General features: G+C 34.8%; 1 protein-coding gene across 4 annotated transcripts in view; it reads left to right on the top strand.

Annotated features, from left to right (window-relative positions):
* Positions 1-26383, top strand: part of LOC106463794 (SWI/SNF-related matrix-associated actin-dependent regulator of chromatin subfamily D member 3-like) — a 335955-nt gene that overhangs the window by 273116 nt on the left and 36456 nt on the right. For 3 of the 4 annotated variants that reach the window (XM_022391691.1, XM_022391681.1, XM_022391670.1), the window contains one exon: positions 22906-23201. In XM_022391691.1, the coding sequence (XP_022247399.1) occupies positions 22914-23201 (288 nt within the window). In that variant the 5' untranslated portion in view covers positions 22906-22913. Of the gene's footprint in view, positions 1-16338; positions 16424-22905; positions 23202-26383 lie in introns of those variants that run through there. The other variant, XM_022391674.1, reaches the window with a different exon arrangement.

The following is a 26383-nucleotide window of genomic DNA, read 5'->3' as shown; positions in this document are numbered from 1 at the left end:
TAAAAATAGGGTCAAGAAAAAATACTAAATATATATGTTTAAAATACTTATCATTAATTAAAATTCGATGACGAGGAACCCACTTTGAGACTAATAATGGCTGGAGACGGCTTGAATGGGTAATGAAGAAAAACTTTAATATAAGTTTAACATAACAGCAAATGTACAACGTTTCGACAAGATTTTGTTATCATCAGGTACTAATGATGACAAAATCTTGTCGAAACGTTGTACATTTGCTGTTATGTTAAACTTATATTAAAGTTTTTCTTCATTACCCATTCAAGCCGTCTCCAGCCATTATTAGTCTCAAAGTGGGTTCCTCGTCATCGAATTTTAATTACTTGAACGTTCCAAAATTACTCAGAACAGTTACCGCACACACACATAAAATCATGACACAAAGACCATAAATTCTACAATCTTTCAACATGCCCCCAGTGGCACAGCGGTATGTCTGCGGCCTTACAACGCTAGAAACAGGGATTCGATACCCGTGGTGGGCAGAGCATAGATAGCCCATTGTGTAGCTTGTGCTTCATTCCAGACAAACAAACAAACAAACAATCTTTCAACATAAGCTGTGGGTTGTACTGATTACGTTCTTGACAACACGAATTAGGCAAGAACTGAAATCCGACACTAAGTTATAAAACAAATTTTGATCGCAGAAATGACAGTTCTGATTCTACACAATCTGAGGGTAGCTAGTTCGAATTCCCGTGCCACCAAACATGCTCGCCCATTCAGCCGTGGAGGCATTATAGTGTCACGGTCACCAATCGTTGGTAAAAGAGTAGCCCAAAAGTTGGCGGTGGGTGGTGATGACTAGCTACCTTCCTTCTAGTATTTCACTGCCAAATTAGGAACGGCTAGCGCAGATAGTCCTTTGCGCGAAATTCAAAACAAACAAAACCAAACTCATTCTACTCATTCCATTTTTATTGTCTATATTATGCAGCTTCTTTTTATACCAATACCTGGGCGAGTATACCTTAATGGTTAGCATGCCAGACTCAATCAGAGAGTTCTTGGTTCCTGTCCCATTCTCCCTAAATCGTCTTTTACATCATCTGTTCGTTAGTGTGTTATAAGAGCGACGGTCAACGCTCACTATTCGATTAGTAGATACTGTTGACTAGCCGCCTTTCCTCTAGTCTACTAATTCAACATTAGGAAGGGCTAGTGCATCTAGCCTGTGCGAAGCTCTGCGCAAATATTCCAAACAAACATACCACTCACAACTAGTGGTATGTCCAGGTAGTAATATGATTTTGCCAGTTGGTGTTACGACAGTTAGTAGAAACTCCACAAATAAACCTATAATATGTTTTCATTGAATTTTACTGGGCCTTAACAAGGCGTACTTCAGGAACTAAAAAATAATAAATTCAATTACGTTAAAATTTTATAACTACAGAGATTTGGGAACGTTTTATTAAAAGGATTTATAGCCTCACCACGTCGTTAGAGTCTATGTCTATAGCGTAATATCCATTGCAAAAGGTTCCGTTATAAGACTGTTATGTCCAAAGCACACCACTCCACACAAGTGCTTCCCAACAATCAATCTACTATACAAAGATGACGGTTTCCCAGAGCCAGTTTCAACAATCCGATGGCACAGAAATCCATAGGAGCTGCGTACTGCGACTTGACCTATATATCATCATATGGAATAACATGAAAGCACGTTTCATTATCCAGCTCATTAAGGTATGCGACGGTTGAACAGGAGTTACAACTTGAAGCATTATCTTCATGAGTCCATACCCTGTTGGCCTCCTTTCCATACAGAAAACCTTTTTGATTATGTTAAGAACTTTTGTCTCGGAAACGTGGACGGGTTTTACTACTGAACTCTGTATTCGTGGATTTTCACTTGATATATGACACCGCACTTTGCTTACCACGAATGGTGAATGACTTATTGGAGATTTATTTCTGGACAGTCTGGTATCCCAAGATGATCCATATTACTTTGTGATCCAATGCCACTAAGAATGACATCTTTGTAATGGAAGTTCTAAATACCAGATCTGAGCACGTCTTTATGATCTTAGCGTATAAAAATGTTATGTACATACCCTTCCTAAAAGTGATCAGTTTTCGATGGCATCACACTACCAATGAAACGCCAAACAATGTCAAATGTAGTTCTAATATATGCCGTTTCATCATGACTTTTATATTGACTGCAGTGGTAACATAGCTTGCTAATTTGCATATTCAAAATCATTTTAATATAACGTACTCAGTCTTGTAAACTGGACTTCAAAATATGCAAAAAGAATTTATCAACAGTCATGTTGCTCTAACGAGGTACCACCTCGATAAAAAAAGACAACCATTTATAAATACAACAAAATAATTAATGGTAAAATTTAGCACGCTTATGCAGTTTTGACTACCAGAGACAGCAGAAGCAAAGAAAAGTAAAAAAACAAAAACAAATTTACTTGACGAAACTTTAGTTTCTGGTACACATATAACATTTTGTACGTTCCTACATTTTAAAACATTTCAAAATTATCATTATAAAGGACCGGAAATTAAAGAAGGCAGAAACATTGCGTTCTCGTACTTCTCCGTGCTGACATATATAAAAGATTGATAATTACTTCAGGAAAACCAACTAGTAGAAGGTGGAAATATAATGTCACCTTTGATAAAGCATGGATTTATCTAGATAATTTAATATAGTTCAAGCAATATTTCCTCATTCTCGTTGTTGAAAGTAATTTTGAATGGTACATCTGCAGAGCCTGGACACTTATTTGTTAAGAGAAAATAGATCCATGAATAGCTTCAAATGAGGAGAGCTTCTCCCAACGTCAAGGTTAATTTTCAACATTACAAACTGAATGAGCCAAATACAAAATCGTTTGCGCGTGAAAGTGCATCAAGACAGGATCTCCATGTCTACGTCAAAACGCGCTAGTGCATTATTATCACGAATCTATGAGTAAACAGGAAGTCAGAACGATTTACTAGTCAGATGCGTCTGTCAAAACATCGGATGCATCAAGTTTAATGGACTATTGTTCTTTTGAACTACTCAAAAGAACTCTAGAGTATAGTCGACCACGCACAGTTGAGAGGCTTTGGAAAACTTATAGGAAAGACTGAAATAACTTTACAGTTGTCAAGCAAAGCCTTCTTTCATGAAATATTCACGAAACTTCAAAAATCAAAATCATTCAAAACAAAAAAACATGAGAAACTATAATAAACTCAGAAAATTAAAAGTATGAAGACTAACATTAAACTTCATTACATACGAAGTTATACAGAACTACGTTTTGTTGAAAGTGTCTGTGCATGTGTATGCGTGTCTCAGTTACATCTAGAATGATCTAGTATGCACTAACCTTTCGAAATTCAAAGAAGAGTCCCCCCAGTGAGTCAGCTAAAATTCGGGGTTCGATTTCCCATTGTGAACAGAAGGCAGATAGCGTATTGTGTACCTTTACGTGGCAAATAAAATAAAAAACCTTTGGGTACGACCGTACGGGTTAACTTATGGTAGAACTCTGAATTTCGGAGGTGGCAAGCCGGGTTGGAACATGTGCAATATTACAAATATTAAAATATTTCCAGCACTTTAAGCTGTGAATGTGTTATAAAAGTGATAGTCAATCTCTTAGCGTCAAGGGTGGTTAGTAGAGTGCTTATAACACGCTCCCTTCCTTCTTGTTAGTAGATCAAAATTAGAGACGACGGCAGATAGACTTAGTAGCTTTGCCGTAAATACAAAATGCAAATACAACACAGAACTGTTATGTTTTCAGACATTTTCTTTCTGAGACTCGCATACTGACAGTGATCAGACGATTAAAGTAACTAACTTCAATCATGTAACAAAGAACTGTGACGCTAGTCATAATTACGATGCACTGATGTACTGTAATGTTCACTTTGTTCTTAAAGAAAATATTCGTTTATTTGTTTCTTTCTTTAATTTTGTTCAAAGCTAATCGAGGGCTATCTGCGCTACCTGTCCATAATTTTGAAGTAATAGAGTAGAAGAAAGCAGATAATCAACACCACCGACCGCTAAGTCTTTACCAAGAAATAGTACGACTGACCATCACATTATAACACCCCCCCCCCCCCAAGGCTTAAAGGGCGAGCATGTTTTAGGACGGGTTTCGATCTCGCGACCCGCTGATTGTAAATCGAGCGCCATAATCACCAGGATAAAAATGCTAGTTTGTTTTTGTTTCTTTTTTTTTCTTTTTTTTTTCTTTTTTTTTTTCTTTTTTTTTTCTTTTTTCAAATTCAACTTTGAACCTCTTTCTTCGCCTACAGTTGATTTTTGAAAGTTGTAACCCATAATGCTTTTAACCATCTATAAAACCTAGATAGAAACAAATGATGTTCATTTTTGTGATATTAAAAGTGTAAGCTGCTTTTTCATAACCAACTTTGGATATACCAACTAAACTAAACTTTAAATAAGATATCATTAAATAGTATTTTCATAATATTGACAAATCACATCGGATCAAAAATTACTTTAACCACACAAAAAATAATAATAATAATAACCCGATTCACAGATATTATCTTTAAGCCTAAGAATAAAGTATATTCAATAAATCTCATTAAATACCTATATTAGAAATTTAATGTAAATTGTTTGATAGATATATATATAAGTAATAAAATATTTTGCAAAAATTAAGTATGATGTAGAGATGGCAATGCAAAAAAAAAATATCTCTACGTAAGTGGCCAGTAAATACTTAGTCAATCTTACAAGCATATGATTATTAGCCAGTTTAAGATTGTATAGCACTAGTCAGTTTAAATGCTTTTATTCAAATCTGAATTCATGCAACTGACGGGAATCTAACATTTAGTTGTAGATAAAAGTTATAGTTGGAAAGATTTGGCTACTTATTTAGTGACTTTTGTATGGTTTTGTGTATTTATGTAGCACCTTGTCAAATGCTTTATGAAAATCCAAATACACCAAATCTACACCCTACGTGATGGTAAATAGTTTATATTTGACATAAAACTGATACATGTTTGCTGTCGTGTTATCAGAAATGTAATTAATTAGTTCGTTGTATTTATTCAGCTTGAACGGATATTAAAACTACGACATATAGAACGTCCCAGGTATTATTCTGAAGTAGTCCCCACCCTTTACGAGTCTAATTGAACACTGACAAAATAGTACTTCGTCTAATTCGGTGTATTTAAAAAAAAAGGAAGAAAAAAGTAAATGTTTCAAACATAATAGAAATCATTTTAAAACCAATCGAAACTATTCTAAATAAGAGTTATAGTTTAAACGACAAACGTTGGAGACGCATCATAAATCAATATGCCTAAAGTTTGTAGGGAGAAAAATAAAGTAAACTGCAGATTTTTGAAAATTCCTCTTAATTTAACCATTTCTAATTCAAAGTCATGGTCTTATAAAAAATACCCTTTCAGAACTCTCTATTGTCTCCCACAATTCACTGCTCAAGAGGCCTTTAGTTCAATGCTAGTATTAGTCGTTGACAGACATAAATTTCTCTGAAACACAATTTATATATGTAGTACAATACCGTATTTGTCCGAACATAATGCACACTTTTTTCCTCCAAATACCTCTCGAAAAATTGACTGCATATTATATTCACTCACGTTCAGTTTTGTTAGGTATTTTACTGGGAACTACCACCGAAAATCATTAAAGCATGATTAAAGATTTCCAAAAATGTTGCACATCAAATACAATGAGTGGGACGGATGATGACAAGCTTTGGTAATCAGAAGAGGATGACGCAAAGGTTCAAAAAAGCAAATCCTATGGCAGCGACAATTTAAGTGATGACGAAGATTTATGTGAAGATGAATGATTAGCCTAGTGTATCACCACGTATAAACTTTTCAATAAATTTAGTAAAATTGACACGCAAAAAAAATTCAAGGTAAGATTTCCAAAAATGCTTAATACATCGATAGTTGTTTACTGTATTTAGAAACTAATCAATACATTTTGTACAACAGATGTGTGAAAAAAAAAATTCTCCAATTTAACCTTTCACAATTGGGTGCGTATTATGTTCGAGCAAATTCGACACTTTAAACGTTTCGGTTTAAACGTCGAAATCTGTGAAAGCTTTAGAAATCAATAGGCCTAACTTTTGTGATAAACATCACGTAAAATACAGACTTCGGTTGTTGTTGTTGTTTTGTCGCACATTCAAAAATAAAATATCTGCAGTTTATTTTATTTTCATCACAAATTTTAGGCTTATTATAATTTAAATAAACCGTCAATTATTAATATAATACACACAAGGAAAAGAGAGAGCACAGATAACAGCTAGAATGAATTTCAGATAAAATGCACGCAACTACAACGTCTGCAAAGGATATATGCTTAAATATTTCTATTGTACAATAAAAGAAAATGAACAGTACACAACCAGATGTTCCAAAGGTCACGTCCGCTGTTCAGAATACTGCGTTCAGGAAGCCAATGGACACGATATTGTGAAATTTGATGTGTAAGGTAATTCGACCATGCAGAAGACAACACAAGTCGTGTAGTCAGTTGTGATAACATAATCGTCACGCCGTTTGCTACCCATGATTCATAATTATGGAATGTTTCTGTAATAACTATTCAATAGGGTTGTCATTGGTGATAGTCATCACCTCTAACGGCTGTGTAAGTTGTCTTCCACATGGTAGAATTAGTTTACACACCGAGTTTCACAATATTATGTCTATCGATTCCTAATCACAGTTTTCTGAACAGCAGAAATGACTTTTAAAACCTGCAACCTACTATTTTTACTGCACTGTAAATCATAATTTTCAATATACATTAGGACTATTCCAACTGTAATATATTGTTTCTGTCTAAATTGCATTATAGCTATTATACTGGTGTTGAGATTCAGTATTTGTTAATTGGATATACTTCGCACGAAACTTATTAACGTTGTGGTTTGTTATTAACACAAAGCTACACAAAGGGCTTTCTGTGCTCTGCCCACTACGGGTTTCTAGCACTATAAGTCCTTAGACATTACCGCTGTGCCAATGGGGGTGGGGGGCAATAGATGGAGAACAGTCAATAAAGAACCTTTAACAGAACTTGAGAAGGTGACGCCACTGTGCACTTTACATGAATCATATTCTGGTTGCAATCTGAGGATTGCAGGTTCAAATCCCCGTTTCACTAAACATGCTCGCCCTTTCAGCCGTGGGGGCGTTATAGTTTGACGGCTACTATTCGTTGGTAAAAGAGTAGCCCAAGAGTTGGTGGTGGATAGTGATGACTAGCTGCCTTCCCCCACTCTTTAATTGCTAAACTAAAGACGGCTAGCGCAGATAGCCCTCGTGTAGCTTTGCACGATAGAAATTCAAAACAAACCAATCATATTCTGGCCCATTGAAAATTCTGTCCTAAGTGTATTTATAAAATATGTTCATTTAGAACACAGTTAGTTAAGATATACGTACAAACCTACAAATGTAATTAAATTTGACGTATTGTTTTTAATATTGCAGATTAATAAAGTAAAAATATCATTTTAACCTTTCTTGAAAGCATAATTTGATAAGAGCAGATATATTAGTCACGCTAATTTATATCGGAATGGAAAAGCGGGGGAAATAAAAGTATTCCACATCGACTTGAAGTCAAAAACGGTCCACCCGCATAGCAGGTGAGCATTCTAACCATTGAACCACCAATGCATTTACACGAGATTTTGTTTTACTTTTGTGAAATCTATCAATTACAGGTGTGTGTGTGTTTTTTCTAATCAATTGTTTTTTTTATTATTTTAAAATAGTTCTAATAAGCATTCAACATATCTGAAATATAGATTTTGTGTTTAGCAGCTGCAATAACTCTGGATTCAACTTGGTTTTAGTCACTGAAAATTTTCAGACATACCATACACTTTCAAAATATTTAATACGTTATCTAAGGTGATTTTAATGATGACCACTGAGAAATTTCAGGTTTTTCTTGCATTTTAAATTTTGTTTGTTTGTTTTAGAGCAATGCCACATTGGGTTATCTGCTGTATCAACCGCGAGGAATAGAACCCCGGATTTCATTTTACTTTAATAGTAATTTTCTAGTTACAAGCTTTAAACTTTTCATTATGAAATAACATAAGAGATTGCATCTCTAGCTAAATGAAGTTATTTTTTATTTTGATTTAAGTAGTAAATAAAAAGCAAATGGCTCACATCAGAGGAAAACAAACTTTCTACTAACCAAAAATCAACAACAACAACATAAGCGTTATTTCATTCCGATCCCGGGAGGACCGGCAGGCCGGTAGAGGGTTAGGCCCTCTCGTCAGCCAAGGGACGAAAAAAAAATGGGTAAAATGAATAATAGATGAGTAAGCGTGTAAGTCATCACAGGAGGCGGAAAATGGGGAAAACACGATATTTGCAGATGGAGGAGGCAAGCTGGAGAAATATGGGTGAACACTAACCAGTCTATATCATATAATGGAGATTGTGTGGGAACTGGCAACAGGTATATCAAGTATTATGAATCAGAATAGATAAATGGGGAAAGAGGGGACATCGGAATCTCGACGTGGTTGGGATTGTCAGCTGGGAGGGACATGACTTAGAGGTTCAGTAGGTGATCAGCTGGTGCAAAAATGTTTCTCGGAGTGGGTACAGTGGTGGCGAGAACATCGGAGAAGATGAGATTGTGGTCACGAAAACTTTTATTAACATAGCGAGTGCGAATCTGTCGAAGGTGTAATAGAATGTGAGGAAAGTTGATACGGCGATAAAGGTCCAAAGTGGGACTAGGGAGTTTGACGCCAAAGGCGAACCCGAGTGCATGGCGCTCCAAAACCTGGAGACGAGAGTAGAAGGTCAGACATGCAGATATCCAGGTTGTATGTCCATAGGTTAAACAGGGTCTGATAAATGTCTTGTATGTGTATAGCAGAAGAGGATGGTTCAGACCCCAGAAGGGACCAGTGAGAACGGAGGAGATGAAGACGTCGAGTAACCTTAGCAGAAAGGGCAGAAAGGTATGGTTTCCAAGTAAGATGCCTATCAAAGACAATGCCTAGATAGGTCACGGAGTCGGAAAGGAGGATCAGGACATTGTCAACCCGGTCATCAAATAGAGATGGGTCACGGCAAGGGCAAAACTTATGACGAGTTGGACCAAAAAGAATAGTTCATGTCTTAAGAACATTGAGGGATAACCGCCAGCAGTGACACCAAGACAAAAAAGAATTTACAGCAGCCTGGAATAGCTTGTTCAAAGTTGACATCATGGAACAAGGGGCTACCAAAGCTGTGTCATCAGCATATTGAAACAACTGAAGAAGAGGCTGGGGACAAGAGAATGTACAGAAGGGGAGACAACACAGAACCTTGTGGGACTCCAGCATGTAGTGTGAAAGTGCGAGAAAGAATCCCATCAATCGATATAGCGGCACGCCGTCTGCGTAGAAAAGAGGAGATGAGACGAATATGGGGAATAGGGAATAGGAAACATATGCAGTTTGTGGAGTAAACCTTGATGCCAAACTGAGTCAAAAGCACGCCGGAAATCAAACAGGAGCATGCAGGAGTGTTGAAATGATAGGAAAGTGAGTCAGACAATTTAAGAAGTTGATCCAAAGTAGAAAGGCGTGGGCGAAATCCCGCCTGTGTATGAGGCAGCAGGTTGTGAGCAACTATGTATTGATGAAGACGGGCAACATGGATGCATTCAAAGGTTTTACTAAAAACACTAGTGAGGCTGATAGGACGATAAGAATTAACATCAGAATCAGGTTTACCCGGTTTCAGAAAAAAAGCAGAATAGTGGATAACTTCCAGGAATTATGAAAAAAACCCTGAGGAAAGAAGAAAGGAATTGCAGAGGGGCATGATGGACTTGGCAGTGTTACGTCTGTTCTTCAGCACCCGCCAGACATCAGCTGCAGTAATGGGAGCATGTAAGAAGTCGTTGTCAACAACATAAGAAGAACTAGGAGTAAGGTCCACGAGGGAGGCAACGGTTGTGTTAACAGTGGTTGTAGTGTCACTGTAATCAAGAATATGACGTTCCGGTACTTGAAAGTTCTGTTCATGAAAATCAGCAAAAAGATTGGCCTTGTCTAAAAAATGTAGAAGGTGCAGCACCATCAACAAGTATAGGATAGGAGGGAAAGCATCGTTGACCTGTGAGGAGCTTAAAATGGTTCCAGAATTGCGGGAAAGAAGAGGAATGACCGAGTTTGTTAAAGGCCTGATGGCACCGCTGACGTCGGACTGCCCAAACAAAATTACGGGCAGTACGTTGAAGACCCCGTGATCGTTGCAGCAACAAGGAGTCATGAAACCGACGGTACTCACGCAATAAAGTGGAAGAGTGGTGTAATAGATCTACAGCTCTATGAGGTAAGGCTGGTTTATGAGGAGCTGAAGAAAAAGTCGGTATGTGTAAAGCACTGGCATCAGAGAAAAGAGTGGGGAGTAATGTGCCGAATGAGTCAACATCGGCTGTTGTAGTAAGAGGTTGATCCATATCTGGTATGGAACTAGCAATGTGTGAAGCATAAGATTTCCAGTCAGCAGAACTAAAATTTAGATGAGTCCAACGGGAAGCACGAGGAACAGACAAGGATTGCAAACAGACACAAAGTTCTATGGAGAGATGATCACTACCCACCGGAGGACACATCTGGAGAGTGATAAAAGGAACTAGGTTGGAAGAAACAAAGACAATATCAGGTGACGAATGAGAAATTGGACGACTAGGGGCAGGCAGGGGTAGCAAAGAACCAGAAAGGAAAATAATACTCTGAAATTATTGCCATAACTTGGTCAACTATCCAATCAGTACGAGAGATGTTATTGGTTTTCAAATTCCCATTGATGGCTTATCTGTTATCAAAGGAAGTGATTTTTTTTTTTTAATATTAGCTTATAAGTAGTACGATATTGTTCGTGAACATTTTGTTTGTAGTGTTATCTTTGGAGAGTACTTTATACAAACTCATATTTTTATAACAGTACATACAAACACTAACAAACTTGAAAAATTCTTGGACTTGGACTCTTCTTCGTCCGTGACGAAAATAAAGAGAACTACAATAACTGTTTAAAGTTTTTTTGTTTTTTTTTGAAAGATCTTTTTTTAGTGTGAAAGTAATAAAATAGTCAGTCAGAAATAGTGCAACAAACATATGTATATTGTTTTTTCTTTTTAGCTAAGCCAAAATTATACTTTCAATATGTGGATAAGATATAGCAGTTTTTATATTTATAAACTTATAAAGTTCAGTTTATGTATTTAAAACATTTGTAACTAGTAGACAAGTGAGTCAAATGAATTACTCATGTCATATCTCTTATCTTTTCCTCACCACAGGCTAAAATAAGCTTTTTGGAATTTAGCGCCATCTATGCATTAAAGTTCAATACTATTGGTCTTTAATACATATTTAGTTTTATAATGTAAATAAATACAATCCAAATTATCGAAGGTCAACAACAAAAAATCTGTGAGTTAATTCTCATTCAATGGCGTATTTTGTAAATTGTTATTTATTTTTTCAAGGCAACATGAAAAAATAGTCCAATGATAGTATACTAGTTGAACAAAAGGTTAAGCAGCTTATTTTTTAAACTTCATTCTTGATACACATGTTGCACATTTTAGGTTTCTGGAACTGAAAATACTCATTAGTTGGCTACAACTATCGAAATTCTGGCTCATTATTTATTCTTAGGTACATGAGCCATAACATTTTACATACGTACAGTGTAACAGGCCTAATGTCAAACATACTGTGTAGTTCATTATTTAGGCTAGATTTGTGAAAATCTGGCTCATTATTCATTGCTAGTTGGATGGGCCGTTGCATTTTATACACGTACCGTGTAACAAGGATAATATTAAGTACACTGTGTGATGCTGCTTAAAAGAATAATAGCGAAAATATGGGAATCGGAGAACTCTAATATAAAGATTATTTAAATTAACTCAGATTACATAAAACTCGCTTGGGAAATATATAACTTACAATAATATTAGTCAGACATTAGAGAGCATAATTAAAAACATATATGTTGTTACTAATACACTGTTATCTACTTGTGGTAGATTTATCCTATAAACTATTGCTTTCCATAAATTTTAGGTAAAGCGAAAGGAGCATTATTATACGTAGTTGAGAAACCAGGAAATCCATTAATAATATTACGCCCTAGAAATGTAGCCTCTGTAGTAGGTGCCCATTTAGACTGCCACAGTAATCTCACAGATAAGCCAGATATTAGTGAAAACAGTAGATAATGCCTTCTTGTCATTTAAGGAAAGAGAACAGTCTGTAACTAGATAAACTGATTATGACATTGACGATACTGCTTTATCTGACTTGTTTTTTGTTGTTTTTTCTCGTCTTTAGTGAGGGTGTTAGAGGAAGATCAAAGGGAAAGATCTTTTATATAATATAAGAATCAACTTAACATTTCCTTTGCTCTCCAGCCGAACCGTATAGTTGTTCTTAAGCGTTACCTTTTTTATTTGATTTTCAGATAGCTGGTATTTATTTTAACATGTAGTTTTATTCGTCTTACTTAAATCGCCTTTTATTTTATTTTTTTTACCTGTGGTAATTAAACGATTATTTTCCTTATTGTGTATTTTGTTCGATCTCTTTCCTCGTCACATAGGCCGTCATGGCCAAGTGGTTAGGGCGCTCGATTCGCAATCTGCGAGTCGCGGATTCGAATCCTCGTCACACAAAACATGGTCGCCCCTTCAGCCGTGGGGGGCGTTATAATGTGACGGTCAATCTCACTATTCATTGGTAAAAGAGTAGCCCAAGAGTAGGCGGTGGAAGGTGATGACTACCTGCCTTCCCTCGTGTAGCTTTGCGCGAAATTCATAAGAAACAAACACATACACCTTTCAAATATACTATTAAAAACCAAATAAAAATGCAGTTCGAAAACTTACGAATCGTACCAATTTCATATATTTCTGGTCTCTGTAAGTTGATACAACAAAGCATTAGAATGATGAAGAACATAAAACTGGAGTAACGTTTTCAAAACATTAATTTTTCCTACCTTTTCCCAAAAGAGTAAGTTTACATGTAAAACACCTAAATTACTAAACCTTCTTTCTTCTATAAAATAAACCTATATGAAAAACGCCAATGCCTATGTAAATACAAAAGCATCAACATTTTCTTCAGCATACTTCAATACTGGTTTATCTGACTTGTTTCTTTTTGTTTTTCTCATCTTTAGTGAGGGTCTTAGAGGTAGATCAAAGGTTTATTTTATTCTAATAGTAATTTTCTAGTTACAAGCTTTAAAACTTTTCATTATAAAATAACATAAGAGGTTACATCTCTAGCTAAATGATGTTGTTTTTCATTTTGATTTAAATAGTAAATAAAAATTAATTACTTATGGTAGATTTGTCCTATGATAAACACCTAAATTACCAAACCTTGTTTCTTCTATAAAATAAACATATATGAAAAACACCATTGCCAATGCCAATGTAAATACAAAAGCATCAACATTTTCTTCAGCATATTAGGATACTGGTTTATCTGACTTGTTTTTTGTTGTTTTTTTCTCGTCTTTAGTGAGGGTCTTAGAGGTAGATCAAGGTAGATTGTTACTGTTCGAATGGTTGTTTTTTTTCTTCCAAATTTTCAAGGATCTAATACAGTAACACCGTTGCACAGAAACTCTTGAAAGTTCTTATAGTGTCAAAGGCTTATAGGAAGTTGTGTCAGAGAGAAAATTAAAGATGACAGGTCACATGGCATGACAACCATATTGGATTTGTCAAGAATATTGAATAGTTTTTAAGCAATTGAAAAAAAAATCTAAGAAAAAAAAATTTTTTTTGGTTATATTACTAAATTTGAAAAAATTAAATATAGAATATATATATTATTAGTGTGCCAAATCCCTAAAGAACTGGAACCCTATTGTTAATGTTCGGATTGTGTTTTTTCTTCCAAATTTTCAAGGATCTAATACAGCAACACCGTTGCACAGAAACTCCTGAAAGTTCATATAGTGTCAAAGGCTTATAGGAAGTTGTGTCAGAGAGAAAATTAAGAATGACAGGTCCCATGGCATGACAACTACGTTGGATTTGTCAAGAATTTTGAATAGTTTTTAAGCATTTGGTGTGCCAATCTTTTAATATTAGCGAATATGCATATTAGCAGATATTCACCAGATTGTATACAAAACTTTGGAATCCTACTGTAGTTTTAGTTATTTCTTTCCTCGGACTATTTGAGTGCAATTTTTGTTTACCTTTACAGTACTGAGTACTGAGACCACCAATGACATTACCATGTACTAGTGGCTGTCAACACCACGTTGTATGTCATATGGTCTCCTAAATTTAACACACTCTCATCACCTATCTCGTCACACACCATACGACGAAAACAACGCTCTCCTGCTCTGATTACTTTCACGGTTCCTATAAATTGTATTGCAAGATCTCCATTGTTCTACAACAAGCTGCTGTGCGATCTGATAAACAAACATCATCCTCTTCAAATAAAAATATAAGACCAACTTAGCGATTGTTTAACCTATTCTTTAATTTTTACTTCTTTATGTCACTATTGTATGTAACTTATTTCATTGTATATACATACAATAACGTATTGTATTTTGATAATCCTACTTGGAAATGTTAAAAGTCGCCTTGGAAATACGTCAGCCAAATTAATTTATAAAAATGATACTAATAACCAATTAACTTGTAAAAAAAATATCAATATCAATTGTTATTATTGTTCAAAGTGTTTAACCAAAGGGAATGTTCCAAAACATCCAGAAATTCGTATGTCTGCAGTAGAGGAAAGGTGTTAATGTGAGTTATTATATGTATTCATCTAATCTCAACCTTGGCATACGTTCCTTATCCCTAATAATAACTGTTTGAGATTATCAAGTACTTTCTAAAGGTTTATGAACCCATCCTTCAATATCTATTGTATTTCAGTGTTGGCGACATTTCTAGAGCTCCAGGGAAGCTCACATGGCAGTTGCTTTATTGTTGGACATGAATTGTGAATATGTATATTGTGACGAGTCACCATTGTTTCACCCAATTGTTCATCAGGTCCCATAAATACATGGCCATATTTAGCCAACAAGTCTTTGAGCTGTTGCAAGCTGCACGGTCTGACGAAGAGAGCTAGCTCGAAACGTCATCTATTCAAATATAAAAAACAAACTTGGCGATTGTTTGACTTATTCTTTAAGTTTGATATATTTGTCGCCCATAGGGTTAACTATATGTTTCTCTTGACATAAGGAAGTAAACAATATATCCCATAAAAATTCTCTCACTACAGGGAACAACATTAGAAAAAAGTCAAATTAATTTAGGGGTAATGGAAGGGTACAAATTAAATGTAGAAATAGTCCAATACAAATTATAGCCTAAGATAGTTCAATAGTCCAAAATATTTTTTCCTCATTGTTTTTTACTGAAAGAATGTAAAAATAATAATGATAATAATTAAAAAATAAAATAAAAAATACAATACTAAAGAGAGACAGAGAATATATAAACATTAAAACAATGAGTATGAAAAAAGAAAAACATACAAGATAGTTTGTTTGTTTTGAATTTCGCGCAAAGCTACACAAGGGGTATCTGCGCTAGCCGTCCCTAATTTAGCAGTGTAAGACTAGAGGGAAAGTAGCTAGTCATCACCACCCACCGCCAACTCTTGGGCTACTCTTTTACCAACGAATAGTGGGATTGACCGTCACATTATAACGCCCCATGGCTGAAAGAGCGAGCATATTTGGTGTGACGAGGATTCGAACCTGCCTGCGACCCTCAGATGGCGAGTCGAGCGCCTCAACCACCTGGCCATGCCGGGCCCATACAAGATAGAAAAAAAGGTTATATGTATTGAGACTAATAAGAAATTCAGAATTTGGTAAAAACAGAAAGTGATTTGTAATACGCATTATGTAAGAAGACATTAATTCTTAAGTTTTCTTTGCTTTTCTTCTGTTCGTCATTTTAAAATAATTTATGTAAAGCGCCAACTCATTAATAAATGTTGTAACTGAAGATTGGATTTACACTACCTTATTTACATTGGCATTTGTGAATAATAAGTTTACCTTGCATAATAATAATAAAATTTATAGTAAATTTAATATAAAACAGAAATTAGATAATTCAAAATATAAGAGAAGATCGTATTTTACGACTAATCAAAACCTCATATGTGAAAAGTAACATAAAATTATTTTTGTAGACAAGCAAAATACAGATAGCGCCCTCGTTCCTAGTTTTCGTTGCATCAGTGTTGCATCTACTCTAGTGTGGTAAGGGATATCTATAGTGGCGCATTGATATCCTATAATAGAGCGGTCATCTATTAGCTTTAATTAAATGATTAAGGTAAGTCTTAGGTTATATACAAATAGTAAAACTGAAAGACAATTCAAATACTGTGTATTGGTGGAATATTCTGTCGAAAAAAACATAATTATAACCGGAATTTAAGAGAAAGGAACAAAATTATTATGACATTCAGTTCATGTTAATAATATTATATACAATACAGTCGTTAGGTGATAGGTAATGTATAGAGAAATACGTATTGTTATTATTACAACATATAAATTATATGATATAAAAACAATGCATTGGCCGGACTGCCCGTGTGCCAGGCAAGCATTTTTTTAATTACACTCTTCCAATATAAACCAAATATGCACAAAACACCACAAACAGGCAACGTTTTAATATTAGTATTACAATTTACAGAACCATAACACTAATTAATACTAACACTAGTAATAGTAGTACCATGAACAGCCTATATTTGAATTAAGGTAATTCAATGTGAAGATTGTTTCCCTGTAATTCAGCCACACTAACCTCAACATACCATTGAATAAACGTCTGTAATTTGTCCTTAAACTTACATTTGAACCAATCAAAATAAATTTTATTCTTAAGTTTGGCTCTATAAAAGTATAATAGGTTAGCAAATTAAGCTTAGATTTACCATTTCTAGTTAATTTTCTGGATGTGAATAAAACATATTTGACCAATGACATATCTTAAAACATAATCGGTTGTACAGATCTTTCGATATTAAAACACCTATAAACTAAGGTTAAATTAAACTGTGCAAAACAAACAGAACTCTTTGTAAGAAATTCAAACTTCCTAACATAATTTCAAAGAAGTGTTGTATCTTCTCATTCAAAATAAAGGGGTTCAGTTGTTCACTAAATGTACCACAAAGACAACAGATGTCATCATCAATTAAATCCATATTTTTCAGTTTTGTATTAGTCATAAAAGATGTATATAGTATCAGATAATCTCAATCAGCCATTATGTTTTATTGAATATAAATTCTGCCACATATAATGCAACTGTGGAACTCTTAACAGAGTTGAATAGGGGATCACAACCAATTTTCAATATATTATTACTCAGTTGATTTTGAAGGAATTTATAAATAAATTTAACAGAGATACTAGAGACATCAAATAGTTTATTATTAAGATGGACATAAATTTTGTGTTGTAAGATGCCCTAACCATGTTCCACTGAATATGAAGAATTCTCTATCGCATCTCTCCAACATTCAGGTTTAGCACTCCACAATGCCTCAAAATATTGTTCAAAGCTATTAATTGTTAATGCTATCAAGATAGGTAAATTTTCCAATAAACAATTGATTATTATAGAAGATTGGAAAAAACCCAGCATTCCTCTAACACAAATATTTAATACAAGTAATTCCAGTCTTAATCAAAAATTTACTATAAAAGTAATTACCATCAACTGTTTTTATGTGGGGGATTTAAAAATAATGGTTCTTCCACAATTCCTGCAAACTCTGGTAATATGGAATCCGAATTACCAATTACTAACCCATCTAGTAATAACTCCCTATAAAACAATGGAAGATTTTTCGTATATTTTGGTTGAATATGACATTTAAAAACAATACAATCTAAATTTAAATCACCATATAAAATTAAGTAATGTTTCATTAATAATTTACCCAATAAAGGCTTGTCATTATTTAAATAAGTACTAATACATTTGAGTCATAATGCTTGTTGCTTCATTTTGATATCGTGTAGATTTAACCCACTTTTAGCAGCACTTGTAATTAAAACATTACAAGGAATAGAATGAGCATTCTACCACTGAATGTTTCACAAATATACTTCATGCTTGCCTAACTAAACTTAAGTAACATTAATAGATGTTCCGGCTCTTTGGGGTTAGTTGGTGATGGGGCATTCTTACAACTCCAGGCAAAGGGACACTCAGTCGAGAGACTTCTGTTTTCGAATGCTGGATCTCCTATTTTGGGCTCACAACCATCAAATCCATTTGTTTACTTGTCATATTCTGGATGCCCTGAATCTCATCGCGGACTGTTTATCACGTCCGAACAAGATTCTTCTTGCAGAGTTGTCTCTGGACCCAAATCTTTTTCAGGAACTATGTGCTCAGTGGAATGTTCCGGATTTGGATGCTTTTGCCAATGTACAACTTTCTAGGTTTTGGTCTCCTGTTCCACATCCTTTGGTTGGGGCAGTAAATGCTCTTGGTCAGGACTGGATGGGTCTATATGTGTATGCTTATCATCCCATCTGTCTGATACCACTGGTCCTTTCCATCATTCAGTCCATTCCTTATCCGGTTCTGTTGGTAGCTCTATGTTGGCTGGGTCAAATGTGATTTCCATTGTTGAGCCATCTCCTGGTGTCTTCCTTTATCCCCCACACTCCTTCGTAAGCCCCAAGGTGGTGTGCATCATTCGACAGTTCCCCTTGGCCAGAAGGGACAGACTTTTGCAACTTGATTTCCTGTCCTGCTCATCCTTCCTCCTTGGCAGTTTAACAAAGAAAGTGGTACATATACCTCTGTTGGTCATTATATCATGGTTATCCTTCTTCCCATCCTACCATTCTCCATATAACTTCCTTTTTTACTTGACTTTTTGACAGGGGCCTTTCAGTATCCTCTGTTGCAGGCTATTAGGCAGATTTGTCTGCCACATTTCATTTTCCAAGATATGTTCATGTCGCCAGTCTTGTCCCTGTTGTTTCATTCCTTCCCCCTCTCCCCTCCTCCCTTGGCTCTCTCTCTTTTTGGAATTTCAGTGTTGTCCTGCATGCTTTTACCTGCCCTCCATTTGAACCTTTGTCTTCATATTTGTCAAATCACCTCTTGTTGAAGACTTTTTCCTGCTTATATTGGCATGTGGACATCATTGTTCCCATGGGTTCATGCTTGATGTTTGCTGCATTTTGTGTCATATTTCCTATGTTATCCTTTTTCCTGATCATTCCTTTCTGCCCAAAACTTTGGCTGCTCTCCTGTTTATTTATTCCTTGGAATCCAAACCTCTCCTGTGATCATTCTCCAATTACCCTTATGGGTTGAATTCAACAGTTGATATGACTGGCTTATTCTTCTCTTTCTCCTAAAGATTGTTGTCTTTTTGGTGTTTCTTCCAATCAAATCCATCACATTACCATGTCCCTTGCTGCACATTTCTGTCATCCATTGGAGTATATCATTAGTGCTGGTACGTGGACTATTCCACATACATTTATGGGATTATCTTCACCACTTAGTCATTTACTACTCTGCAGGTTTTAAGATTCCTTCTGTTGCCACTTTGCACTCCACAATTTCTCATTGAGTGGGTAAGTGCTCCATTAATTTGCTTTTCTTTGCAGGGAGCCTTTGTTGTATATTTGGATCCTGCTCAATGGCTAGTGTTGCCTAACCAGGTATACTTACTCTTAAATCTACACTGTATGATCTGTGTCAAGTTATGCCCATTGTGAAGATGGGGTATTCTGCAGGACTGTTAATAGGTATGCCTTGTGGTCTTTTGCTTCATAAAAATGTTTGTCCTGGACCGTACACTCCTAGATTAACACTAGTAAAGCAGTCATGGATTACTGCCCATCTCTGAGGATCCATGGCATTTGACACTCATCTTACCATGGACCTGATGCACAATTCCAGATGCTGCTTGGTTATAGAAAATGCACTCCACCAACTTGACCCTCTGCTTTTCAGAATAAGGTATCGAGGTCACCCATTGCACTGTCTTTATTTCTGCTTTCCTCGGGACTCTCCAACACACACTTTCCCATCTTCTTCTAGTGGAATGCAGTAGTCCTTGCCACTTACCAGTTCATAGCCACTGGGGTGGTGGACCTTGGAGGCCTTTCCTCCTGAATGTGATCAATTCCAGTCAGTTGAGAGTAGAGCAGGGGCATTCTTCCAGTGTAGAATGATGTTCAATTCCAGATTCCTCCACAATTTCTATTTTTAGCAGTTTGCCCCTTCAGCTGGGCACCCTCCTTCCTCCCATCCCCTAGCTGTCAGTTCCCAGTGGATATGGTGATGGTTGGAGCTAGACCAGCCACATAAGTCCTGAAATGTGTGTGGCCAGGTATCCTCTTCCTACCATGGACCTGATGCACAATTCTGGATACTGTCGAGTATTGAAATCAAATTTGTACCCCCCACATGCTGTCCACCTTCCTATAGTCCTTCAGATGTTGCATTCCTGAGGATATGGACATGGGTGGGTTGGATATGCCTACATGATGATGTAAATCCTTTGCAAGGAGATCTGCTTCCCTGCCAGTTTCCATATCCAAGGTGAAAGGTAGAAGACCTTCTTCCTACTGTGAACCTGATGTAAAATTCCAGATGCCACCTGGTGTTGGATGAGGTAGAACTCCTATTTATGGTCTGTCATGCCCTAGCCATTCTACATCAAGAGGTCTCTTAATTTCTATAACTTGATTCAGGTCCCTCCTTTGTTTCCACCTTCTTGGCGATACATTCCTAATGGGTGAAGAGTATAGCTGGCTCAGAAGTAGTGAGGTCTCCCATAGGTATATTGTTTTTACTTTATTCTCACACCCCCTTGGTTTTCCTTTGAGTGCTTCCTAAAGGGGGATCATCTTCTCACCAGTCCTCCACCTGTTCAGTGTGTGATTCTATCTTTTTGTGAACAAGAGGTAAAACATCGTATCAAAAGTTAACATTTTCCTAAGCTCAAAATGTATTTCCCATAGATACTTACCTATTCTCGCATTTCCCACCCATCCTCCCCACTTCTGGTGTAGTTTCCTTTGATCTCCATGATCTCGAGGTGATTATGGGCTGCAAGGTTGGAGAGAGAGCTAGATAGAATAGGGGTAGTGTTGCACTCCTATTGGTGGAGGGTTGCTGCATGTTAGTATGCACATATCTCATATTAACATATGTGAGGCTGGTGGCAAGTGAAAACTTGCACCGATAGAGGGCAGTGAAATTTAGAAAAGGTTTTTTGTGAGAGGGGGTAAGTATCTGTTGGAAATACATTTTCAGTTAAGGAAAATGTTAACATCAAAGTAATGAATTATAGTGTAATTATCAGGAATAACAACCTTATCAGAGCTTAATATAAATGTATAGCATGATTCATAAAATTAAACTCATAATTTTAGTATCTTTACATAACCACTTTAAAGACATCAATTCTTAGAGCTACTATATAAAACCACTTCATACAGGACTTTGATAACCTAATAATCAGTATAAAGAAATAACTAACTTCATTTTACTGGAGGATGAATTTGTTAATAAGATTTTTCAACTAGTCTGATGAATAAAGTGATCATAAAATATAATGGCAACTTTTTTCCACCCCCTACTGAAATGAATTATGGGCCTAAATTTTTCTAATTGCTTTTTTTAAATAAAGCAGTATTCATTTGTAGACTGTGATAGACTTATTTTTATGAACAATATATATATATATATATATGTGTGTGTGTGTGTGTGTGTGTACATATACAGAGGTTTAATTGTGTTGTTTGGTGTATTACCACTAACCCCTGGTCAGCAGGCATGAGGATTGGACTCAACTGAGTACTGACTACATTATTACACTTTGAAATGATATACATATCCATTGCAATAATTTCATCTGTAGTATTACAAAACTCAAACTAATTAATATACCACAGCATATATATGACCCAGATGTAAAATATATGGGCAGGGTAACCAGTCTACATATGTGATAGACTGATATTCCTGACATATTGAAAATATGACTTAATTCATAATATACAAATATGTAAAATATATGGGTAAGTTATCCAATCTACATATATGAAAAATCAAAACAACCATACAGCAATCACCTTGGGAAAAGTAAACAATGCAATAAAAGATATTTTAATCCCAGCATAAAAATAATCACTTAGATAAAATATAAGTATGAAACTAAATAATTGGACATTTTAATTTATAACTGCATAATTAAGTCATGTGTTTGTATATTAGGCTTAAGACAGATTAGCCTGTCATCAATAAACAGGATACCTATTATATAAAACTTTCAGTGACAGTAAATATTTAACACTCTTAATGAAAAAATGGTAAAGTATATTTGTGTGTGTGTGTGTGTGTGTGTCAGTTTATGCTGCAATTAATACAAAAAGTTTGTAATGAAAATTTATAGTAGTTTTATACAAAAATATTACTGGACATTACATCATTTAATGGTAAACTGTTATCCAGTTACCTCACCAGTAAATCAGCAAATGTTTTTGTCATCTTTTAAGCATACAATATGTGAATTTTGTAAATTAAAATTTCTATAATAATCATTAAGAGTAAAGTTACAAAAAAATTTAATGCATTATTATTTTAGTTTGTTTTTTATAAGAAGTAATTGTGTCAAGAAGAAATTGGAATTTACATACTAGAAAATAAATACTTTTTTGTACTGGTTATAGAGGAATTATTGTTCATATTTTGCCCTATTCATAATGTAAACTATTTTAACTATTATTTCACTTTTAAATCTTTTCTTTTTTTAGCTTTGATCATGAATGAAAGGATGGCTTCATGCATGAATCAACCATATCCAGCTGCACCACCTCAGCTGGGGCCTGGGATTACATCTGTAGTTCTAGGACCAGCTTCTTATCCCATGGCTTCACCTCTACCTCAAGGATCAACTGGACTATCTCCTGCACCTCAACCAGTATCTCCACTAACCTCAACTGTAATTCCTCAACCGGTGGGGCCAGGGCCAGTCCTTGTCACTCATGGTGCTCCAACAGTGAGATCTGCTGAGCGACCTATACCAATGAAGCATGCTTCACCTGCACTTGTAAGGCAGTATTGTTCTCTAACTCAAAATTATCAAGTAATGGAATATGAGAACATGTATAAGAAATGGTTAAAAAGAGAAAATATAGTTATAAATTATAAGTTACTGATCATTATTTTAGTTATGAATCAAACATAACTATAGGCTTGAGATTGCTTAGTTGTTTTGATCTCTCTCTTTCAATGGAACATCATTCATGAAAATATAAGATGCAAGATACTTGTTCAACTTATTTGAATTACTATGTTTCTGTGTGATAGTAATATAGTAGTGGTTTAGTACTAACATAATATGTACCTAGCTTTAATGTAAAGCTGTTATGACCTTTATCTCAATATAATATAAAATGTAGAACTATCAACTCGGTTAATCGATATAATTGATTACCTATGAGCATTGAATACATTGATTAGTACCAGGTAAAATAATTGATAACTTGAAATTAATGTTATGAAAATAACTGTCTAATCAAAATTAGTGTTTCCAATTGTTACTAGTTTTGATTATTCCAACTGTGAGAATTTTTGATTATTTAAATGTCATTGATTAATGAGCCCAACGATTAAGCAATTAACAAATTTCACAAATTGCTAAGCTCTAATAAAATGACATAATAAATCATTTTAGCCTGTATGTATAGTCTGATTTTAAGCCCTATATCAAATATTTGTGATAGATTTTCTGTGATATATTTGAGTATGGTTAGATAAAAATAAAATCAGTTTTTCTGCATAAATGCTAATAAGAGATGGATGATTAGTAGGAATTGCTAACTTATTAAACGTTGGGCTCATTAATTTATTACATTCAAGTAATTAAATATTTTCACATGAAACTAATGAAATAGTCCATTCTAATCTTCAAAAAATAATAATGTAAGAAAAATATATTTGATTAGCTATGATCATTACCAATACCAGGTTGAATTTTAGTAAAATTTTAGTTGAATTTTAGTCTTAAGTTGGCAACTTGATCTATATTAATGAGACTAATATTCCTCTTTCCAACTTTTGAGTTTCTTAAACACATTTTTGAACTATTTTTGTTTAATAATAGAATAACACAATATCATGTGTAACAATTACTGAAAAAAGCCACAGTAAACAGAACAAACTGTCAGACATATCTGACAATTTGTTTTGTTTACTGTGGTTTTTTTCACTATCTTTGTTTAATATGATAGACACCTTCAGACACAACAATTGAAGCTTAAGATACTTTTAATCCTAAACTGTTGTACATGAAAATATATCATATACACAATGCAATACTAAAACTATGATAAGCTGAAAATATCATTAATACCATTCCTTAGGTTTCTCTCTGCAAATTTTTGCAAAACTACAAGAGCTTTGCAATTTAATCGATTACCTATTAACATAAATTACATCAGTGTAACAAAAAGTAATTAATAAATTAAGTTATGATTAATTTTTTTTATTGGAATTAGTGTTTCCAAGTATTAGTATTTTAGATTATTCTAACAATAAATCAAAATTCTAATTATATCAGTTGCCATGAATATAATTAACTAGTCAAAACTGTTTCTGGTTGTTACTGTTTTATGTTATTGCAACAGTCAATGAATTGAAATTTCAATAAACCAATTGTCACAAAAATGATAAACTAATCAAAATTAAAAGTTTCAGATGATTGCTATTTTTGATTATTCCAACTATCCAAGTATTCAAAATATTGCCACCAAACTTGCTTATGCTATATTTGTTATCACAAAGCTACTAATGCTATCTGCCACTGTCACTGATTTTTAAATGCTGACTAGTAGAAAAGCAACTTGCTGTCAGCACCTGCTGCCAACCTTTTTCTTTTTGAACTGATGATTAGAGGAAGGCAACTGGCTGGCAGTACCCATGACCAACATTTTTTTTTCTTGTTGAACTACTGACTAGTGGGAAGACAACTGGCTGGCAGCACTTGCCACCATTTTTTTTTTTCTTTCTGAATTGCTAACTAGAGAGAAGGCAACTGGTTGGCAGCACCTGTCTAATACTCTTCTTTTTCTTTTTGAACTGCTGATTAGAGGGATGGCAGTTAGCTGATAGCACCTGCCAACAGTGTTTTTTTAGTTTGAGGAACACTTTACTAATCACTTAATGGAACTGTCATTTAATTGTTTAGTGAATACCACTAATCACCCATCTCTAGTCTGGAATAATAATGATATTATAGATTCATTTCATGTATATGTGTGGTTATTATATACTTTTCTTCATGCAGAAAAAGTTGATTATGATAAAGGTAGTCCCTATGCTTACTTTTTATCAAAGTGTGTAAAATAATCTCCAGAGGCATTGCTAGGTACATGGGGCTTGTGCCCTAAATCCCCAGAATAGAAAACCATGATCAATATACTGAAATACTGAATATTTCCATGCCTATGGGCCTGGGCCCTGAATCGTTTTAAGCACATAGCAACACATCTGATTATCTCTTTTTTTGTACTGTTATTGTGTATAGGTATTCTATTAACCCTTTCATGATGGGTCACGGGTGAAAGGCCATGTCATCTCGTTTGTTGACTCGGATTCAAAATTTTATTGAACTACTATTTCATGAATTTATATCAGTAAGTTTGGTATCAAACTGTAGATTATAATTCAAATTTTAGTACTTTCTTAATTTAAAAGCAAATATTAAAAACACAGATAAACATCGATTTTTGTGCGTCACGTGGTAGGTTGAATGCAGCACTGGTTCAGATTAGATGTTTGTGAAGTCACAATACTAAGTCTGTAATTTAAATTTGTAGTTTCAAACGAATTAGAAATTCAAAATACTGATATTGACAAGCTAGAATATAAAATAAGAGCCTCTTATATTTTCAGTTTGCTAAGATATTACTCATGTAATAAATCAAACACAGTGATACCCTGCCCAATTCTTTCCATTTTTGGAAACGCTCCCTTATATTCACTTCTAGATATGACATGAATAACCAATTGGAAGCTCAGAATGTCCCCCAAGCAGCTTTCTCAGCCATTTTAACAGACTTGGTGCCATTTCTTTCTTTTGAACCAATGTTTCAATGAAGTAGGGTGTGTCTTTAGTTTACTCGAAATTTCATATTTTTTTAGACCCAAATAAAGCTTAGTTATTAAGCTTTATAAATTATAGTGGAATTCTATGGTGTTAATGTTGTACTTTACGATTTTTTAGTTATT

This window comes from Limulus polyphemus, unplaced genomic scaffold (assembly GCF_000517525.1).
Source record: "Limulus polyphemus unplaced genomic scaffold, Limulus_polyphemus-2.1.2 Scaffold55, whole genome shotgun sequence".
Taxonomy (NCBI): domain Eukaryota; kingdom Metazoa; phylum Arthropoda; class Merostomata; order Xiphosura; family Limulidae; genus Limulus; species Limulus polyphemus.
The sequence above is the reverse complement of the archived record's forward strand: the minus strand, read 5'-3'. Positions and strand labels throughout refer to the sequence as shown.